The sequence below is a fragment of the Pempheris klunzingeri genome, chromosome 11 (genome assembly GCF_042242105.1).
Source record: "Pempheris klunzingeri isolate RE-2024b chromosome 11, fPemKlu1.hap1, whole genome shotgun sequence".
In the NCBI taxonomy this organism is placed as follows: domain Eukaryota; kingdom Metazoa; phylum Chordata; class Actinopteri; order Acropomatiformes; family Pempheridae; genus Pempheris; species Pempheris klunzingeri.
In genome coordinates, this window is record NC_092022.1 from 14,863,620 (window position 1) to 14,885,899 (window position 22,280).

Genomic DNA, 22,280 nt, shown 5'->3' on the forward strand with positions numbered 1-22,280 from the left:
TGTATTTGTTCTGTTTTAATGTAGACAGATATTGTCCTCAGATAGCCTTCCACCTGTTAGTATAAACTTTGAATTAACTTGATGTGCTGTAGCTCAATACAGTGTACAGATAAGACTGATTTCTCACAGCTTTCTCTTCAAAGAAAATTCTTGACATTTTAGGAAATACGCTTATTCTTACAGAGATTTTAGAGGACTGATACTACTTCATGTCTGACATGACCTCCTGCAAAATGGCAAATTGTAATTTTCACTCAGATAATTAATTTGTGAGTTTTAGAGGTGCTGGTTGGAAATGTTACTGTAGGACAGGGCCAAGCTAACCTGTTTCCTTCTGTTTGTAATCTTTGTACTAGCTTCATATTCACATTTAAGTGGGATTAATCCTCTCACCCCAAAATATTGAACTATTTCATTAAACAAATACTGAATTTCCACGGTGGCTGATTACAGTTAGGGGGTGACCAAAAGCAAAGTTTAAAAGTGACTCTGAAAAACTCCAGCCTGAATTTAAAATGTCTGCTCAGCGTTAACTGACATTTAATTACTTAATCCATTTTCTCGGTATTTTAAGTCCTGCCACTCTCACTTATTTAGACGGAACATTCATGCGAAAATTAATGGAGTCATTCAAGGAATCAGTGAACAGGAGCCTATGAGGTGAGCGATTAAATAAAACCAGATGGCAAAGAGAATAAAGAAATGGTATTAAGAGGAAGGAAATGAAAGAGAGAATGAATGAAATGAAATTTCTGTTTTCTCTGTTGTCTGGTGACCACACTAGAGGTACCGACAGTCAAATCATCAAGATCATCATGAAGATTTATGTGCCATACGTGCAGAGAGTCTTCAGGTGTTAATTTCAACTGATCAATAGCTTCTGGTTTCACAGAGGAGTAACTTATTTCTGATTTAAGACATGTCAAGCCCGATTTTTACCATAAAATCCAATACACATGCATGTTTGTATGCATGTACAAGCATATGTGGATGATCAGAAACTGTCAGCGTGCTTGTGGGAGATATTAATTCACCTGTGCAAACCAGGACTGTAATTATATTTTCTCATTTACTCAACCAACATATTTTCATATGCTCTTTGGCAGGGGATCTGGCTGGATTCACTCCACAGTGTGCTTCTTAATCCTTCATCTAATCTCTAAAACAACATTGTAGGTTGTAAAATAAGCAATGATATCTTGAGTCAATCATACTTGTTCCCTACAGATTTAGAAGATTTGGGCAGTGGATAGATCAAATTTAGGATTTGGGGACTAGAAAAGGAGGACTCGTGACACTGATGTGTTTGTGTTTCAACAGAGAAAGAATAAACACTTAAAATCTGTGTTGTCGAAGGAGGACCCAGAGTATTAACATGTCTTTGCAATATGATACATGAGAGAAAATAAAATGACTTTACACTTTAATATGTAAATTCTGAGGGATTGTAGAAATATGTAACATGTAATATGTTGTTTTGTTAAAACAAGGTGAAATGTTATTCAACAGTATACAAATAATTGATAATAAAGAAATGTACATTTTAAATGTGTATCATTAGCTGCCTAACTTATTAGAAACTCCAAATTTGGAAACTAAACTTTCAGAAACCTACCTACCAAGTAGGCTGAGTTCTGTTTGTGTTTTGTACATATTAAAATGACTTGGCATTGTAATATCACTCATTTTCCATTGCACTATTACATCAATTCAACATAAATGTATAAATTAAAAAATATATATCAATAATGCATAATTGAGGAGCTATTTGGTGTAACTAGGTAATGAAAGTAAACTATGGAGCATTGTCATCCACTGTTGATAGTGTGGCATAATTCATTTTTCATGGATAAATGCTGTGGATTTAGACCCCCTCTACTGGTTGTTCATTCTTATTACAAAAAGCACCTTGGCAGACAAATGCAAGTGCTTCACAAAAACAGAACAACATTTTAAGTAGTGGCCACTTCATGCAGTCAAAGCCATGTGTTTAGATTTAGGTCCATCAGATATGGGCTTGTTAGTGGTAGCAATATGACGCTTCCTCTTGTTACAGCTAACAGTGGAAAAAATGATTATAAATAGCAACCGTGCTACATTTTTCTATTGTCTGGTTCTCTTTATCTGATTATCTCTAAATGTGTTTTCATGTCTTTCAGAGTAGCATAGCATGCATTACAGTGTACTCACCTTACATAGACTTAGTCTTCCCTGTGGTACAGTATGGGCCCTCTGCCAACATTAATTACAGGACTGACTCGGACTCAGATATGATTTCTTCCTCCAATTTAACACTGTGGGCTTATCATAAATATGCCTAATGAGGTCCCATGGGGTGTTTAGTGTGTGTGTCAGTCTGGAGTTCCTCAGGAATGGACAGGAGTGCTTTGCCTGTAGGTTACTGGATATTGTCTCCAGCGTGACCACACATTAACCTTTTTAAATATTCGAATCACTCTGAAGACTGGTCCGGCTCCCTGTCTTGGGCTGACACATAATAATTGTCCACTTTACAATCTATGGGCTAATTAGAACATGCTGCTTATGAAATGAGTAGAGGGAACTCCAGTGGCATAATGACATTATCACTGGGAAATATATTTTGTGTTGTTTTAAATATCTTCTAAATTAAAGTCATGAATATTAAAGCTACATTAAGTGTTGAAGATGGCATTCTTTTTTCTTTTTTTTTGTCATTTTAACTAACCTGAGACATTTATAGTATACGTTTTTCACTGGTCAGATATCTTCATGCACAGCAGGTATGTTTAGAAATTTTACCAGTTCATTGACAAAAAGCCTGCAGTGTGTTTTTTGTTGTGTCTTATATTTCACCATTTTCTCTCTAAACTGAAGTGCTTTTAATTTGCAACTTTAGTTTGTCAGACTTCTAAATATGTTAGGCTGAGGTACCTTGAGGTAGAGTAGACTCACTATACATGTTATCTAATTCTCAGTTCCTATTTATCAGCTAAATTATCTAAGATTTATTTATTCATTTATACTTCAACCTGAGCTCGTCCTATTATGTTGAAATAGCATTTTTAAGACATGGACCATAAAAATATACAATACTTCAGCTGTATCTCAAAAAAGTATGAACATAACATTTATGGAAATTAGCAAAAGTCAAACTCTTTAAGAGGGATACGTTTCCTCCCATTAAAGCAGCATTTAATACAACATATAGGATATCAATGTTTTATTTTTTGATAATTCTGCAGTGCTCATAGAGCTTGTATAAAAGCCTTTATCCCACAAACAGCACATAAACATTTGATGAATAAATAGAAAAAAATACATTAACATTCACAAGACATTATTCCCAGTTACCCTGACATTCATTGGTGCCTATCGTCATTAAAAATCCATAGTGAAAATCACAAAAGCAACATTTCAAGTCCTACTTTATAGCCTTGCCAGAGAATAAAAATAAACACAGAAGGGTTAATATAGGGAAACTTAACTTGAACCATACTTGGAAATTAAAGCAATTTCCAATTTTCTGGAGAATAATTATTCCCCTGTAAGCTGGATGTTTAATGTTTTGAAAATTAAAAGTTTTACCCGACATGTTTCACCCATTTTAACTCTCTCCTGCATTTCTCAGCGTAGTCTTGTTGCTAGAGGGTGTAGCAGTAGTTAATCTCTAACCTCAGGTATTTTATCTTCATTACATGTATGAATACATGTGCTTTTTAATTAATTAACTCAGAACCATTAATGCATACAAATGTGGAGAACCCAGTGAGAATTAAATGTGGTTCAACATGAAGCTATTCAAAGCAGCCACCTGTGGCTTGTTATAAATTTCACTTTAAAAATGAAGCCTGTAGCAACATTACTGTTGTTGTATCCTCCCCTGAAACAAAGTAAAACTTCCAGCAGACCTTAAAGAAGCCACATAGCAACAAACAATACAAAAGTGAAGAGAAAAAGTGAAAAGGTGCACTAGTATTGCATTACATAGACATTTTTCCCTCTTGGCTTCCCTGCTGTTTTCCCTTCAGACATTAACCTTTAGAAAAGAAACCCAGAAAACATCCCATGTGTTGCTCACTAGATCAGTGACATGGAGCACACACTTATTCAGATATCCTGTCAGTTTCCATAGCAAGTAATAATATGGCATTCATGTGTAAAATATCTTTTTCACAGAATTGTTGTTTTTTTTGTCGCTTTATCCAGTGTGTACACTGCCAAAAATGCACCGTGGGCACTGACTTAGACTCTTCTGTTGCATCAAGTTGGTGGCAGATCAACAAACAGAGGTGCATGTGACTGACACTGAAAAGAGTGTTTGTCTACACACACGTACAGACACACACACACCCGCTCCCTCATCCCAGGACACACAATGTCCAGTCATTGTTTTCATATGAACTGACGGTGTTTGTTCAGTTCACAGAAGTTCTGCTTCATCATCATCATCCTCAGAGCCTGAGGGCCCCTGGCGAACTTCTTCGTACCACTTGTTGGTCAGGGTCTTCATCTGGATCCGGCCATGCAGCAGGTCCTGTAAGCCACGATTGTATACACACACGCGCGCACGCACACACACACACACACACACACACACCACAAAGCGGTTACTGTGAGGTTAGATTTGGTATAAAATAAATGTTCTAAGTTTATTTTAAATTTCTCCCCCTGCCAAATTACTAATTTTGCACTGTTTATGACTTGTGCTTCACCAATTCAGACAGAAACTGTAAATCATACTTACAAACGCTGCTGCACAAGACAGTGATATTAAACTAATAATTGAATGGCAGTACAATACGTCCTGTGCCGCACAGCACTGCAGTGATCCTGATTGGTAGCAGGAGCTGAGCACGGTCAACCCATCAGCCAATACAGCTTTTGGCCGTACTGAAGCTGGGTTATGTAAAGCGAACATTTCCTGATGTTGCTGCTTTACCTTAAAAACTTTTCTTTGGTGATTATTGTGAAAAAGTTTTAGGAAATTAAGTGTGTTTGCTCTCAAATTAGCAGAGCTTCATTAGCAGCCCTATTCCTCAATGAAAACACATCTAATCAACCAGATATGGACATATTTTGTACTAATTAGTCAGCAAATCAGTTTATAATATTTCAGAGAGGAATACAAACAGAAACAGCCACAGTGAGCAGAAAAGGGCTGCTGGAGACAAGCTCTGTCACAAGCACACCTCCAACAGGTCATTAAAGTAATTATGTTTACATTGCTATGCGGTGCAGAGCAGCACGACTGTTCTGTGCGATAATTAAGAGCTCCATTAAACTGGTATTTACTGTGCTGTTGCTGTATTGTGAAGCATTTCAGTCTCTCTCTCTCTCTCTCCCTCCCTCCCTCACTCACCTCTTGGGTAAGCCTGCGAGTGAAGAAGGGGTTAAGGTATTTAGCATCAAGCCACATAAAGCCCTTCAGATCTTGTCTTTGGTAGATGTGAGCCTCGTACTCCTCTTCTGTCAGCTCTGATAGGTGCTCTGACTCAATGGTGTTACCCTGGAGAGAAAAGAAGGCGTCAGATTAATAGACATAAAGAAATCAAACAAATGAGGCAGAAGTGAAAGAAATGGGTGGGGAGGAAGTTGAGGTGAGGGTGGCAGAGACGAGATCACACACAGGAGGACCAGAGATGAGGGAGAAAGACCAGAGGGAGCAAATAGAGGGAATTACATCAAAGAGGGCAGGAGAGCCATAGGAAAAAAATGAGGGTTGATATATCTTATTGCTGGCACCCTGGGGTGTAATGCCAAGCATTGGGAGACATCAAACACACAAATACTGTATGCACAAGTCATGCAAACATACCAACACACGCTGCCAATGACCGGAATATTTAACACAATAGCTTGTATTCTGCTATGTCTATGAAACTGTGTTAATGCCAGTTGTTAGGGTTTATTTGTGCTTGTCTGAGTTTTTGTGTTTCTAAGTGTGCAGCTCTGTGATGAGAGTGGTTTGCTCCCTGCTGATTCAGTGTCCTTCACACAAACCACAATCAGCCCTTTGATGTTTTTCCCTCTGAAGAGAACAGTAAGAGTCTGATGGCAGATGGGAGGATGGCACAGCTAGTGTCGATGCAGCCAACAAACTGTGTGCATGTGTGTGTGTGTGTGTGTGTTTAGGTCGAAATGAAAGTGCTTCAACCATTACCATTTTCTCTGTCTTGCTGAGATTAATGTCCTTCTTGTTCTTGCGCCGTGACTGGCTTTCCTCAATGTCCATGATGCGAATGAGTGGCATGGTCCCGCCCCCCAGGAGGAGGATGGTGAAGAGCACGATGATGATGGTGGTGGTGCCAATCAGCTGCCGCTTTTCAATGGGCTCTAGGCCCAGATGGAGGCTCAAGGCATAGGGGATAGCACCTCGCAAACCTATCAGAGAAAGAAAAAGGCGAAGGAATAGAACTGTGAAATGGCTTGAAAACGACACGTTTATCCTCAGAAACAAATACAATGTAAATGCTGTTATATATTATTTATGATAAATGTATTATGTAAACTGAAATCTGGTGCGCTTTACATGTTGTAAATGTTTCATCGGTTTGTGTTTGTGTTTTTTTGAGAAGCTGGAATGGAGGCTGGAGAAAAATTGACAATTTTTTAAAATTGTCTTTTTAATTGACTAACTACTTGTTTCAGATGTAGTTATTACATTCATTTGCCCCTTGTTAGGGCAATTATCATGGCTTTGACAGTAATAACAAAAGAGCCATAAGCCTGCCATTCTTGTAACACATTAGTCAATTGGTTCATTGTATCATCTCACCACTGAACCACATGATGAACATCATTTTGGGTGTGATCTTGTGATCTCTGAAAAAGTTCAGCAGGAATGACAGAGGGAAGATGTTAACTGCTCGGCCGAGAAGAACCAGGACCTACGGAAAGAACAACAGCTGTCATAGTGGCAATTATGGGAATGAACACTATGAAACACCCGGAATTCGGTTAAAGGGACACCAACATTCAGATAACACTAGAATGAATCCAAAAGCACTTACTATGCACCAGATGACAAATGATATTTCAAACTTATGTGGGAAGCTGAAGATGGAGAGACCAAGGAAGGCAAACACACATGTCTCTGGGGAGAACATTTGAAAAGCAGTGTTGAGAACTTAAATGGAACTTAACAGTAAAATGAAAAAGAAAAAGAGGGAATTCACTGACCACACATGAAGGCCACTGTGCGCAGTGTTTGCTGCATGAGGATCTGGGTGACAGGAGACAAGTTGTGATGGGTGTAGTGAGACATCACAATTCCCGCAAACAGGATGGACATTATTCCTGTAGATGGATAGATAGGGTGCATTTAAAAAAAACAAAAAACAAAAAAAACCCTGTAATGTCAAACATAAATATGCATGTGTATGTGTGCACCTACCAGACAGTTTGATGCCTTCTGCCAAGCCATAAGGAAGGTAGGCAAAGATTATCATCATGCCAAACTCCAGCGAAGGAGTCTTCCTCAGATCAAAGTGTTTTAGAAACTAATCAGAGTTAGGGAAATTAAACACAGGAAAGCAGACACAAACACAAACAGGAGTTTAAATTTTCTCTCACACACACAACGAGTCTGGATACAAGGGCCGAGATGAGTCCAGTGAGGGTTCCCAGAGCAGCAGAACCAAAAAACATTTTAAGGAAATAACCCAGTGCTTGCAAAAACGTCTCCCAGCCTGTTACCATGTTGCTGTCTGAGCGGGAAAAGAACCCCTCCGCTGTACTGAAAGACAAAAGAAAAAAAGGGGAAAATGACAAATGAAGCCACAATATTACTGTTGTAATACCTCTATCTGACCCTAGAGGGAAGAAAAACTCCACCATTTAATCATATAAACTCACGACTATGAGAGAGAGTGTGTATCCATTAGAGTGTATGCAGCCGTCATAATCCTGTTTGCCGAACAGGGGTCAGCTGTATCATATCACCCCTTTGACTGACCAGTAATATAACTTGATGGAACTGTTGAAACAATGAAGGACTGTGAAACTGTGGCATACACAGAGTATATCTGGGTACTATCTGAGCCCCAGTAGTTCGTTTTTGAATGTCAAACATACATTTCATTAGATCTTAAAGAGTAGTGTGACTCTTGAGACCCTCTAGAAGCAAAACTAATGCAACAATAAACAATAACATTAATGTTCAAGTATTTACTCCACAACGCCTGTTAAATGATTCTGAGCAAATAAAGCTGTCAGTAGTGATCAATCAAAATCTCCCACTTGATTTATTCGATGGATTTAAACTTTAGCTTAGCTGGGTGAAAAGGATTTATCAACATGTTTGCATTTGAACACAAACAGCATTTTGGATGTTTTCTAGTTATTGATGTAGGAACACAGACAATCAATGTTATTGTACAATTTAAATCCTTTTTTATACTAACAGTTATTCAGACAAACAGCCAGTCAACACAATGTAATTAATAATCTTAATGCGTAATAACAAGCTCCCTAGCGAAGGCATAAGCTGCGTGGCTGTTATAAACAGCAGGGCCAAACTGTAAAGTAGCTTTCTAAGAAAGCCAGCCTGCGAGGTGCTAACAACAAGCAAAACTGCCAGGGCTGTTCAGCCCATCTATTATTCATGCATTCATTTACTCCACAGGGGCATGCAGACACTTGAGATCACTTTGCACGTTTAGCTAGTAGTGAGTAGGAGAGATAAGGTAGAAATGAGTCTGGAAACAGCAGTTACGATGACAGGGATGCATAAAAACATGGGAATACTGCCAACAGTCTTTTTCTGTCAAACTTGTCTATCAAGAATCTGTTTGTGCGTTGGGTGTGTGTCCACTAGTCTGTTGATGCAGGACCATTCAAAAACAGCGATACTGCAGACAGCCTGAAACAGACTGCCCCCATGTCTACATCCAAGTTATGACAAATGGACTGAAACACATAGGTGTCAAGGGGACTTTTTGGTCCTCATTACTGGAAAGCTTGGTTTCTGGTCAAACAGAAACTATAAAATTCCAAAAATGAATGTCATTCACATTCATCAGATCACTATTTTAAGTCCCACTTTTTGGACTTCATGTCAAGCAGGTTTTGATAAAAATGTGCCCACATCCTCTGCATTTAAAATCACGCCCTTGAAAAAACATGATAAAAAAAGGTCATTGGTTCTTTTCCTCTCCTCATTTCCTGTCACAAAAGGCAGGTTGGTTTGAGACTAAGCTCTCACAACAGCAGATGATAAAATATATATATAATTATTTCAAAATATTTAGAAAATCGTGGCCATATAACAGCTTCTTTTTTTCAGTAATTCTGACTGTTAGGGAGGATTTGAAGTACATAAAGAAACTGTATTGTAAATACTGTGGTTGTCCAATTCTTAGAATAAAGTTAAGTGAACTATAAACTATAAGAAAGTATATTGGTGACTCACAGATGCCTTTTAGCCTTCACTAAATGATGTCTAACAAGGACATCACAATCAGAGTCTGCCCAAACCTATGACTTTGATTGTGTGTTTGTGTGTGTGCAACATTTGGACAGTGGTTCTTTTATAACATCTGCAGACCTTGTGCACATTACAATTAGGGTTACCGGTGGTGAAAATCTGTGTAACATGCTTGGGCAAATGTTAATGTGACAATATGTACCAAGGAGAATAACAATAAGGAGTCTTACTTAGTGAGGACAATTGAGACTGCATCGTTCAGGATGCTCTCACCAAATACCAGCATGTTGAGGACCGGGTCGACGTTGAGGGCGTTAAAGATGGCGATGGTAGCTACAGGATCCACAGCTGAGATCAGCGAGCCAAAGGCAAAGCTACAGCAAAGGAATGAAAATGAGTGGAGGATAACAGTTAAAGTTAAAGGTCAGAGGGAGGCAGACAGGAAAAGCTTCACAAACATAAAAAGCACATGTGTTTGCTAAGACAGCACAACCCTATCATTGTTATTTTGTAACTGCAATGATGTTTGGAGAATACATCAATCCTGTCCCAGGATAATATACTTATATATTAGGGGTTTATACAAGGATGCACAGATATCAAATACACCTCACCTACAACAACTTGATAAATAATTCTAGGAAAGCAGTATGAAATGTCATAAAATTAAAAAACAATCTCTAATTTTAGGTCTTCAGATTAGTATAGATATCAGTGGATATCATTATTGTCACTATATAAGTACAATGGGATACAAATAAATGATAAATATGTATGAAATAGGTAAAAAATAGAACAACAGTAGGAAAAATAGCCATAAAGTAACACAGTATAACAGCATACATCAGTAATGTATGTGTGCAAATAGTCCCACATCTTAGATGCACAAGGAAGCTACTCAGATATGCAAAGCAATGATCACATATAAAGTTATAGTTGTTGGTTCATAAACACACAATGTGGATTATGCTTTTGGTTTTTCAGGGTCATCCCAATTACATGTCATGTACAAAGTTAGGCGGAAACTACTGTAAAATCCATTTGACCGAAATACGTGTTGAAACATGAAATCCAGAAAAGAAAAAGAGATTACATGGCCATGGACTTTCCCTTCCAAAATCTAATCCCCCCCCCCCCCTTTCTTGGCTCATGTCTTGAATTCCACCTGAATGTCATTAAGATCTGTTTAACTGTTGCTGAGACATCCTGCTAACAAACACAAAAACAGAAAGATGAATGGGACTGAAGGTACAACCTCCTTGGTGAAGGAAAAGAAGAGCCAAAAATCCTGCTTTACACAAGACACACTCATGCTGACAGTGCACCAAAAAGGAGAATAAGGATATCATGTGGGGCTTCTTGAATCCTTAATTTTGAATTCCTGAATGGTGGCTCTCTTTCTTAATTAAGAGTTTGGTCTAGACCTGCTCTTTATGTAAAGCATCTTGAGATAATGCTGCCATTTGATTGATTGAAAAAAACAAAAAACACATGGGTGTGGAGTAGCAAAGCGCTTAGATGTCGGCCATCTATAGCAGCTACATTATCCTGCTGTCTGACACTCACAAATGGTTAAACTGTTAAACTAGTCAAAAGTTTCTGAGGTAGACTGAAGGTGTCAATGCTACTATGAAGAACGGATATCCAATTACCTCCTGTACTTCTCACAAGTGCAAAATGTCAAGGTCTGGAAAAATCCTCTGTTTTTCTGATACAGGAATGCAAGAAACATTAAAGCTAGCAAGAGTGGAGGGATAACACTCACCTATCAGTCATGGACATCTTATAGATCACATCAGCCTGAAAAATAACATGGGCATCATTAAGTGCTGCTTAAGTGAAGCCCTTATCATGTCAACATTCGTAGATTAATTAAGCCTCTGAACAGTGAAGATGAAAAAGTTTGCATTTGCAATTACACAAATGTTCTCTAAAATGTTCTCTATGTAATCTAAAAAAACAAGCCGCTCCAGTAAAGTCAAAGAGGGACACTGGAAACATTTAATCAAGGCATGTAAACAAGTTCACTCTATAAACAGGCCGTGGGTGCCTGAGTTTGTTGGCAGACACTAGCACAATCCTCACCTGCCCAAGGAAATAGATACCTCCTCCTACTATGAAGGCAGAGATAGCTGTCCCGATCACAGCAAAGAGAGTAATGGAGCCAATGTTCTGGAAGAAGTTACCCTGAATGTACATGGACACACAGCTTAAGTATTCATAGGTTTAGTAGCATGACATTTGAAGTTACATAGTGTTACATAACATGCAGGCAGTATTAAAAGGAAAAATAGAGCACAGTGCAGGTACAGAGAAAATAGTCATGATTAAGTAATGGAGCAGAATGTATGTGAACAAGATTGTTGCACTTTATTGCTGTGTTTGAGATCTCAGCAAATTGTCTCACAAAGAGAGAGAAAACCATTAGGATCATTATGTCACAAGATGTTATCAGCCATTTGAGCAACTGCCAATGAATTTCAAATTTCAGTTTAAAAAATACACAATATATAAATACAGGATAAACATAACTGAGTTTGCTTATGCCTCAGGCTGACTATGACATGAAAGCATAAGCACCTCTGCTCTGTCAGAGTTTAGTTTAATTTAATGTTTATTTGATAGGGACAGATAGAGTAAACAAAGAGAATTGCACAACAATTGTCCAGTGTATCACAGCATTTATTGCTAATTTACAATGGCCGTCCCTAGAACTTTTTTGCTTTTTTGTTTTTTTAACACTGCTAGCCAAATGAGTTGGCATGGACAACATATACAAATGTTATACTTAAGTGTGTATGTTACTTTTAAGTACATCACATTCATTATGTGCCACGCCTTATTTTTCAAATGACTGCCTTGAGCTTTGGAAATTCTGCTTCATGTACATACTCTGCCATACCTTGTGTAAAGAGTATCCAGATTCAAAGATGATGGGCGGTAGGAGCAAAAGGAAGAACATGTTTGGTCGGAACATCTCCTCCTCCTTATAGAAAAGAACAGAGACAATGTTATATACGTGCTACATACATTCCACAGTATAAAAGGAAAAAAATAAAAAATAAATAAAGTAGCAGCGGTCAGGTAACAGACAATTGATTCGAGCCTTGGCTTAGAGCAGCATGCTGGCTTATAGTAACAAATTGTAGCAGTAAAGGGAAAGAGCCATGTCCAATTAGCTGGAATCTGGGAGCAGAGTAAATATTCAGAAATCCCTTTAGATTTAATTAATTACCAAGTAGAGTGAACAGGAAACAGTTTCAATTGAACCAATGACTTATTTCCAAAATCTGTACATGAACTGCGTTGAAACACATTCTGTCATGTTTTCTCATCTTGAATGAGTCTACAATAGTCTTTAAACACAAATCACACTGCTAATCAGCATGGTTATATACAGTATAAGCAAATAATGTGTGTGTCCCTGAATGATAAAATATTCGCTCGTGGTTATTACACAATCCTCATAAAGTATTCCACACTATTCATCTGACCATTGAAGACTGGTTCAGTGATCATCAGCTGACATAATACTTAGTCATGGAGGAGGAGGAAGGGTGACGAGCGAGGCCATGCCCGAGCTGTTAGTAACAGCCCTTCATCTGACAAAACAAATTTAGATGTTGTCTTCAGGATGACAAACACACACACACACACACACACACACCCAAGCACATACACATAAGGTGCTCGTCAGGGGGAAAGCCTGCCTGCCTGCCTTCCAGCCAGTTCAACACTACAACTGACATGCTCTTTCTTTTACACATGATGGAAAAGCACATGTGATTACCTACATATGCCTACATATACACACACACACACACACACACACACACACACACAAACACACACAGTATCCCAGTGACCTTAGCTCTCTGATTATTTCAGCGATATAATGAAATCATTGTTGCTTCTCAGCTAAATGAGCCAGCCTCCCAGATCAGGCGTAGGCATCATGTGCCCATGCATTACGCTCTGGCGGCCAATGTGTCTGTGCGTGATGCACCATGTGTTCCTGTATAAGCCTGTGTGTGTGTGTGTGTGTGTGTGTGTGTGTGTGTGTGTGTGTGTGTGTGTGTGTGTGTGTGTGTGTGTGTGTGTGTGTGTGTGTGTGTGTGTGTGTGTGTGTGTGTGTGTGTTGAGAGAAAGGGTGTGTTCTGTGTATGTTACATACTAGTAATATAAAAGAGACATAAATGATATAGTATGCGTTACTGTTTGTTCATAGAGAAGGTCTATTTCTGTCAGAAAGATGGAAGAGGGCAAGCCCATATTTCCTCCATTCAGTCAACAATCTCGCTCATTGTGCTATTGGAGCCAGTTTTGACAGCTGGTAGAGCCTGACTCTCAACTCTAACAACCCCATATGCAGACGGACAAGATGACAATTACCTCAATATTTAACATGCATTTCCTAAAAAGCATCCATTTAAAAAAAACAAAAACAAACAGCAGAGATATGAGTTGCTGTAGGTTAATCAATAACTGCTGAGAGGTGAGCCAGATAAAAGCATGATTTACTTTCTTCTGACAAGTACAGCTTTAATCTGCAAGTATCCATTATCTGATATCCAGTGCCAAAATCTGAATACATGGTGACTGGTGAAACGAACTGTTCAAAAAGGATAGCGTAGGCAATATATCAAAAACATGACTAGTTTCATAATCTTCTGAATTTGTAATCCATTATTTCCCATCCAAACAATTATTCAGGGCTACGACCCAGATGTGAGTGGTGAATGAGATGAGACAATACCACAGCACATTGTTTAATTAAAGACCATACACCGGCTGTCAAGATGATAACTTCAGCTCTGCTGATAAATTTGTCAACACCAATCTACACTATTCTGACTGCAAGCTCTAAAAAATAGGTCAGGCATAGAGGAGAGCCTTATATGATGTATGCTGTAGTAAAAGGCTGAGCTCCTGCTTTGTCTTATTATGCATTTAAATTTAAGGAAAAGTAGGCTCTCAAGAAATGCTTTTAGGGTTACCACTTTTACTTGGCATGTATCTCTGGCAGAACTCGGCAGGTGAAAGTTCAGGAATGAACAATAACACCTGAGACAGAAGAAGTTGTGTCATGCATGCACTTCAATCTGACATCTACAGCTGTACTTCTGCATGCATTCATGCAAATACGTTTCACTGACACTGACAGAGTGTGCACTGGAGTGAACAGCCATACACACACTTTGCATACACAAATCTACACAGCTTTAAATAATCAGATGTAAGCATTATAGTACTATATTATTTGTTGATAAAAGACAAGAGATACAATTATTACACATAAGCTGTCAATTACTTTTAACCAATGTATCATTTAGTTCATAAAATGTCAAAAGCCCAAGAGCGTGATGTCTTCAGAGTTCAGTTCAAACCCAAAATATGTTCAGTTTACAGTGATATCAAACAGAGAAAAGCAGCAAACGATAACATTTGAGAAGTTAAAACCAGTAAATGTTTGGCACTTTCTGCTTGATAAATGATCATCAGTTATCAAATTATTGGGGTTTTAATTACTCTTTATTGGCCAATTGATTCAGCACTAGACTTTAGATCAGAAAACACTAGATTAAATCTCATCGTGAATCAAAGAGGAAAGATGTGGCCTGTGAGGGGCGGAGAGATTTCAGAAACACAGATATTGATAGATAGCAGAAAAACATACATTGTAAGCGAAGAAAAAATGAAATGGATAAAACCAAAGAGCAGAGGATGGGCATACACTAAAGAAGTGCTGAGAAAGGGCTTGAGCTAAATGAGAAAAGATGAATGCCAAAGATGAAGGGAGCACAGTTAAAAGAGGATCAAGAGATAACAGAAAAATATGAGTAGGAACGATGGAGAGACCTTCGTTCAGAGTACAGGCTCCCTGGAGGCTGGGCTTTGACACACAGTGACATCATCACATGGGAAAAAGGCCCCTGAAACCACAATTAAAACTGCTCTGCCTGTGTCGCTCTCTATCTGCGGCGTGGGAGAGATCTATTAAAAGTATGTGCTGCCCTTTGGGGCTTAAAACACACCACTGCAGCCACAGAGGAAAAATGACGAGCCCAGATAATGCAGTACAGGCTAGAATGTTCAAGCAGAGAGAAAACTAAATTATTATCTGGAGTACAATGTAGATACAAATACATTCACCTATGTATCTCTCTCTGTGCAATGCCTTAGAGACAGATTGCTGCTAGCATGTTACTTCTTACCAGCATGCTATTTCTTCTCCTATCTGTGTCAGAGCACAGGGGAGAAATGGGCAGATGAGAGAAAAGGAAAAGCAGTGAACAGTACCAGAAAAGCACATAAGAGAAAGTCTTCTCTTCATATGCTGGATTGTGGTGAGAGGATAGGATATAGAGGGATTGGTAGCAAACAGCAAAGAAAGCAGATTGCTTGTGAAAGGCAAGGGCAGGGCAGGATGCTGATGCCTGAGGGGTTTGTGCACCCTTGGTGGTTTGTGGGGCAGTCCTGGAGGCTGCCTAGGTTAGCCAACTAGGCCAGCTTTAGAGACGTGCTAGTTGGAAGAGCAGAACTCATAGGTAGTTACAACCACGAGGACTTGTTCAGTTTTAAAACCTGCAAAATGAGCTTGTGATTTTAAAAAAAAGGAGAGAGAGAGACACATAACTTCCATTGACTGTGATTGTAAGACATGGAGCTGTACTTGCAGTTTTGCCGCTGGCTGTGTTACTCACTGAACAGGTTACATGCTGCATCCTGCCCTTAGGGGCTCTCTCAAAAACAAATAGGTCAGACATAATGGATTTGCATCACGGCCTGGGTCTTTTAAGTCTTTAATGGCCTATAACGCACGTAGCATATCCATGCTGCTGCAAAGAAGCGGCTGTGTATCACAGTGTTACTTCATTAGACTCTACTCAGACAACTCAAACTGTACAGTGATAATGGGTGATGAAGCCACTGCCTTCAACATACAGACAGCTGAGCCGGTCTGCTTGTTGTGAGCTAAACATAAACACAGAGATAGCAGTCTAGAGATTCACAGGAGTGGGGTAAAGGGGGGGGGGGGGGGGGGGGCTTCGGGGCTCTGGTTACTAGTGCCGATGACTCAGCAACACCCTGGGGCCCCCCAGGCTAAAAAACAATGGGCCCCAGTGTGCAAGAAACATTGACACAACCTGTCCTCTTTTCCTCCCTCCCCCTCACTCTGCATCTCTCTCTCTACCTCTCTTGTTCATTTGTTCTCTCACTCACTGGCAGAAAACAAGGAATGTTAATTAAAGGCTGTGAGAACCAGGAGAAAAAAGGAGAGCTCATAGGAACACAGAAGGGAAGATAGCAGGCAAAGAAATGTGTAACAGAGTGATGATAGAGAGATGAGATTTGTGACATAAATAGTGGCCAGGAAATGAATGACTGAGCACAAAGACGAAAAACGTATTCACATTAGCATATGCACAGCACAAGGTCGACAGATGTTTACTCGGTTAGGCGGGGGATTCCCGAAAAATTTGCTTTGGGACAAATTGCATCTCACAAGAACTATGAAAAACAGTTACTCTATGCTTGATGCATTGTGTTTTCAATAAGCCAATACTTCAGCAACGCCTGTTCCTGCCCTCTAAATTATAGTTAATATCAAGAATGCAGTGGGTGTAACGCGTGTTTGCGGGTTTGAAACAGCTTTGTCTTGCATTTGAGAGGGTGGCTTTGAATGAGATGCAATATCTACACAGAACAAACCTGCACCAAAATGTTCTCACTTTGCAAATGTGTTTGTGTGTGGTTGGATGTGGTTGTTTTGCTTCATGCTAAACAAATTGAACCAATCTAAGCACCCTTAAAAGTGAACTGTGTCTTAATTGTGAAGAAGAATTATGGTGAGTGCAGCGTGGACACACAGTTCAGTGGAGCAGGGTGTGAACAAGAAGTAAAACTATACCTTCCAGTTGGCCAGCTCCTGGAACTCAATGATCTTAATGAAGCCTCCCATTAGAATCCCTGGAAAGAGCAAGGGCAAACAAATAACAATACCACTGTTTAAATGTTTTACTAGTTCATATGAAAAGCTGGAGTGAACAGATTGGAGTGCAAACCTGAGGCAAAGAGGTATTTTAATAGTTACAACACATGGATTCCTGGCAAATGTCCACCATAGTTCAGGGATAAATTAGATACGAAGAGTGTAAAAGGGCTATTGTCTTAGTTTTGTCTTTGAGAACGTCCCCTTGGGCCTTCAGCTCTCTTGTTACACAAACCAGCAGAACATTAATTAAAAGGGCGAGGAAAACACAAAGACGTGTAAAGGGCAGAGAGAGAGAGAGATAACACGGAGAAAGAAATTAAGTATAAGCATCAAAGCAATGGGTAAGACCCAGATATACGGGCAGATGGAAAGGGGTAGTGCACAGGAAGACATATAATGAGTAGATGAGAGAGAGAGAGAGAGAGAGAGAGAGAGAGAGAGAGAGAGAGAGAGAGAGAGAGAGAGAGAGAGAGAGCTAGAGAGAGCGCAATGTACAATGTAGATACAAATACATTCACCTATGTATCTCTCTCTGTGCAATGCCTTAGAGACAGATTGCTGCTAGCATGTTACTTCTTACCAGCATGCTATTTCTTCTCCTATCTGTGTCAGAGCACAGGGGAGAGATGGGCAGATGAGAGAAAAGGAAAAGCAGTGAACAGTACCAGAAAAGCACATAAGAGAAAGTCTTCTCTTCATATGCTGGATTGTGGTGAGAGGATAGGACATAGAGGGATTGGTAGCAAACAGCAAAGAAAGCAGATTGCTTGTGAAAGGCAAGGGCAGGGCAGGATGCTGATGCCTGAGGGGTTTGTGCACCCTTGGTGGTTTGTGGGGCAGTCCTGGAGGCTGCCTAGGTTAGCCAACTAGGCCAGCTTTAGAGACGTGCTAGTTGGAAGAGCAGAACTCATAGGTAGTTACAACCACGAGGACTTGTTCAGTTCATATGGGCAGATGGAAAGGGGTAGTGCACAGGAACACGAGTAGATGAGAGAGAGAGAGAGAGAGAGAGAGAGAGAGAGAGAGAGAGAGAGAGAGAGAGAGAGAGAGAGAGAGAGAGAGAGAGAGAGAAGGAAGGAAGAGCATTCCTGATTTGTAAGCAGAGTGTTATCTCTCTTCAGCAGAATCCCCTGCTCCAAACACTCTGGCTCTTAGGCAGCGTGCAGGGCATGCAAGAGGAAAAGGCCTTTAGGGTCAAGACAGATGTGTGTCATCAAGTTTGAGTGAATACATCCGCACTAACATGTAAAGAGAGAGACAATGGAGAGCATTACAGGAAGAGCAGTTAACCTGAAGTGACCTCACACGAGGAGCAAGCGTGCAAATTTGGAACAAAAACTAAAGCTCTTTTTTTTTTTATAAAGCACTTCCTAAATCTTGGGTAAGGCTGCCAGTGATACCATTAGGTTAGCCTTTGCACATTGAGAAAGACAAATATTTGACTTACATGAAAATGATTTTAGTACTATAACCTTACAGAAACCTGGGCCTTTAATTTAACGTTGGCAATAATTTTTGAAATTTACTATCACACACAATATATCTTAAAAAAGACAGAAAGAAAGACAGGATATAATGAAATATGTAAATCAAATACATAAGTTTTATTTATATATGCTCTAAAAAGAGTCAAAGTGAAGCATTCAGGCCAAATCAGTTTGCTGCTCTCAAAGTTTTTCAGTCACAAAAAAAATAGATTTAGACTTAAAAACTCTTGAAGGTTCTAGATACAAAATGTTGTACTTTAACATAGAAGTAACCAACTATTTGCTATGTAACAATACAATGGAGTAATTGCATCCTTAGCAGAGGGTGGTGCAACACTCCCTCTGTGTGTGTTGTAATCTGAGATTCTCTGTTCTTTGTTTTGGTAGCCAGGCTGGCTGCACGTACATATTAGTGCATGTGAGTCCCTCCCGTTAGCAGCGTTAGCAGGATAGCTAACAAGCTAATGATTATGTTACGTGGATTTATGTCCTTACCAAGATGAATACGTTACTAATTTTACCAAAATGACTTTATATTGTAAAAATTGATACTCCAACCAACAAAACAATAACCAAGATGTATATCCTCTTGCTTGCCAAGTGTACTTACATTGTCATTTTGCACTGTTCACAAAAGGATAACTTTGTTCTTTTGTAGAATAAAGTTGTATCAAGAGGGTGTTGTACACTTGTTTAATAATTGTTTCAATCAAGTTGTTCAACAACTGTATTTAATTTTTTTATTTCGTGTTCAGAGGACGGTTTCTCTGTGGTTCACAGCACCTTGGTGGGAACAAGAAGAGCTGGGGTGGGGGTGGTAAGTGCGCACATTTATTTTGGTCTGAGATGCTGGTGTTCTAGAGCAATATCTAGTGGCTCTGAATGTCGTATTAAAGACAGAAATACTGTGCATTCCTAGACCCAGCCTGCGCCTGTTGAAAAAGAAGTACTCACCAAGGGACACGACAGCCACACTCTCTGGAAGAAAATGCAGCTTGAACTTGATAAGCAGGTGCACCAATATGATGCAGATACCTGGGGTGAGCACAGAGAGCAAAGACCACTGAATGCTGACAAATACATCCATGTCCTGACCGTCACGTCACACTAACTCAGATCAGCCCAAAAATAGCCCCCACATCATATAGTGTTAAGATCTTTTCTCCAACTGACTACTGCACATAACCTACTATAGACTGGCCAGGGATATCTATAAAAAACATATCATCCAGCTCTAACTTGACTAATGACAACAAAGCTATTGTTTGACATTTAAAATTATAGTACTGAGACTATACGATATAAGACAATTACCCCCAATTAGAGCATACAATTATCGTGTGACAGTACCATAGGCAACCATGTTAATCAATGTGCTAAACCAGAACATAGGCATATCAGCATAATTATGATGAAAAATTCTAAGGCCACAATGAGGTTCAATTCATAAATATGGCAAAAAATGCAGCGCAGCAAACGAGATAATCACAAGACACAGTGTACGCCACCCTGAAGCCAGCAAAGGTTGGTCGAAACTGGTCTGTTTTGTCATAAGGGAAATGTTAAATTAAGCCCTAGTCTAAGCATGCCCACTTGATGGGGGAAATAATATCAATACACATTCCAGAAAGGGTTACTTAGTACTAATGTGTGGTTTCTACATTGTGCTCTGAGGTGGTCTCTGATTTATTGACGTCGACCATCTCAGACACTGCTGAGATTGTATTGACTTCAGAAGACAAATTGCTAATTCTCTGCAAGCTGTGCTTCTTGCAACCAATCAAATGTCTGTTCAGTTGTAATGCATTATCGAAAACAAAACAACACTTTATGTGTCTAGTGAATTAGTCTAATTGGTAACCTTATGCATGATTAATGTAATTTCTTTGGTCCAAACCCTTACGCGGTAAGCATATGATTTAACTCGCAGTGATCTGAAGTGTATAATGGGCACTGTGTCTGTAAATAGCACTACAATGTGTAATGGGTAATGTGTGACCACATTCTTTGCTAAATCCATCTTCTTCATCCTAAAATCACCACCCACACATCTGATTTAGAGAAAAACTAAAGTGGCTGAACCTTATTAGCTTTATGAAGTTATGCATGTGTTGTGTGAACCACGATGATCATGTTTCCCATTGTGGATTAATTTCCTTCATTCCTGTCCTGTATGCTCAGAAGAACACTACACTAGATTTCTGTGGGTCGCAGAGTGCAGAAGAAAATAAGACGATAGACTGAATCTGACAAACATTCAGCAGTTCAGCAACAGAGAGACTACTAACCAATAACCAGCAGGCTGAAGAATATGGTCAATCCACTGGACTGCTCCTCTTCTTGGGCCTTGACCCCTGTCTGCACAGGCAGAATGGGTTTGAGAGTTGGGGGTGCCGGGGTTGTCGGCTTGACAGCTGGTGTTGTAGGGTGGAGCGTCTCATTGCTGTAATTTTCAGTGTCATTGCTGCATGGAGACAGTCAAGAGAAAAAGCAAACACACATCAATCAATCAATCTGATAGATAAGGCACTGGATTCAATATACATCATTCCAACAAATCCTAAAACGTTTCATATTAATGTTTAGCTGAAATTAGTGGAAGCTGAACCTGTATCTTTTATTCAAATGACTCATATTAAGGGACCTCAGAAAGGTGTGCTTAGATTTTGAGGTTATTAAGCGAGGTTTTAATGCAATAGCAATATCAAGCCAGAGTGGAGTGTTAGTAGAATGTTTTCCAATTGTGCAATTATTTATTTCATTTTGTGCCATTTTAAGTGCGTTGTCCACTGTCAGGAAATATTGCTGATAAACCACTGTAAATAGGTTACATAAAATTTAGACCTTAATAATATAAATAAGAATTCTGTTATTGGGTGCTATTAAGTAGGTTAACTCAGCAACGTGTCTTTCAGTGGTGTAGATCGGAAAACACTAGATATAAAACACAAGCAATTAAGCTAGTTCTGGCTTGCTAGCAGGTACAGTGCGCTACTTTATACCACAGTGAGCATTCAAACCAATATTTAATGACTCAAACCTGACAGACTGCCCATCATTCTGTTTCTTTTCATCGTTTAAATCGAGTCCATCTTTTCCATGTTTAATTAATGTGTGCTGGCTTTCAATGGGACTATTATCCTTATGCTTCACATCCCCTCCGTCGTCATCTCTGCCGCGCAGGTCCAACGAGTTTCCCCTCTCTGCTCGCTCTGGCACGCACGGATTTACGCACAACAGCAACAAGGACAGCAGCAAAACTTTATGGTTAACACGTCTCATTCTCAAAACAGGGAGTTTAAACCCCAAAACAACGCTTTGTAATGAAAAAGACTGGAAGTTCCATGTCGACAGCTCCCCGTAACTGTTGGCATCACAGCTCCACTTCCTG

General features: G+C 39.5%; 1 protein-coding gene across 1 annotated transcript; it reads right to left on the minus strand.

The window, feature by feature from the left end:
* Positions 1-3,187: 3,187 nt before the first annotated feature.
* On the minus strand, positions 3,188-22,263 carry slc9a8 (solute carrier family 9 member 8). Its single transcript, XM_070838827.1, has 16 exons — positions 21,930-22,263; positions 21,178-21,353; positions 19,844-19,924; positions 17,319-17,377; positions 12,309-12,392; positions 11,492-11,593; positions 11,172-11,206; positions 9,637-9,780; positions 7,576-7,717; positions 7,376-7,481; positions 7,162-7,278; positions 6,993-7,075; positions 6,758-6,869; positions 6,143-6,363; positions 5,342-5,488; positions 3,188-4,516 (listed from the first exon to the last, which is right to left on the minus strand). The coding sequence occupies exons 1-16, from the start codon at positions 22,169-22,171 to the stop codon at positions 4,403-4,405; spliced, it is 1,965 nt and encodes a 654-aa protein (XP_070694928.1). The 5' UTR covers positions 22,172-22,263; the 3' UTR covers positions 3,188-4,402.
* Positions 22,264-22,280: the final 17 nt, after the last annotated feature.

Excerpts from the sequence above, each read along its gene's own strand:
- slc9a8 (XM_070838827.1), bottom strand. The coding sequence starts at position 22,171 with ATGAGACGTGTTAACCATAAAGTTTTGCTGCTGTCCTTGTTGCTGTTG. Across the intron at positions 6,870-6,992 it reads CATTTGTCATCTGGTGCATA|GTCCTGGTTCTTCTCGGCCG; the intron begins GTAAGTGCTTTT and ends TTCTTTCCGTAG. Across the intron at positions 4,517-5,341 it reads CTCGCAGGCTTACCCAAGAG|GACCTGCTGCATGGCCGGAT; the intron begins GTGAGTGAGGGA and ends CGTGGCTTACAG.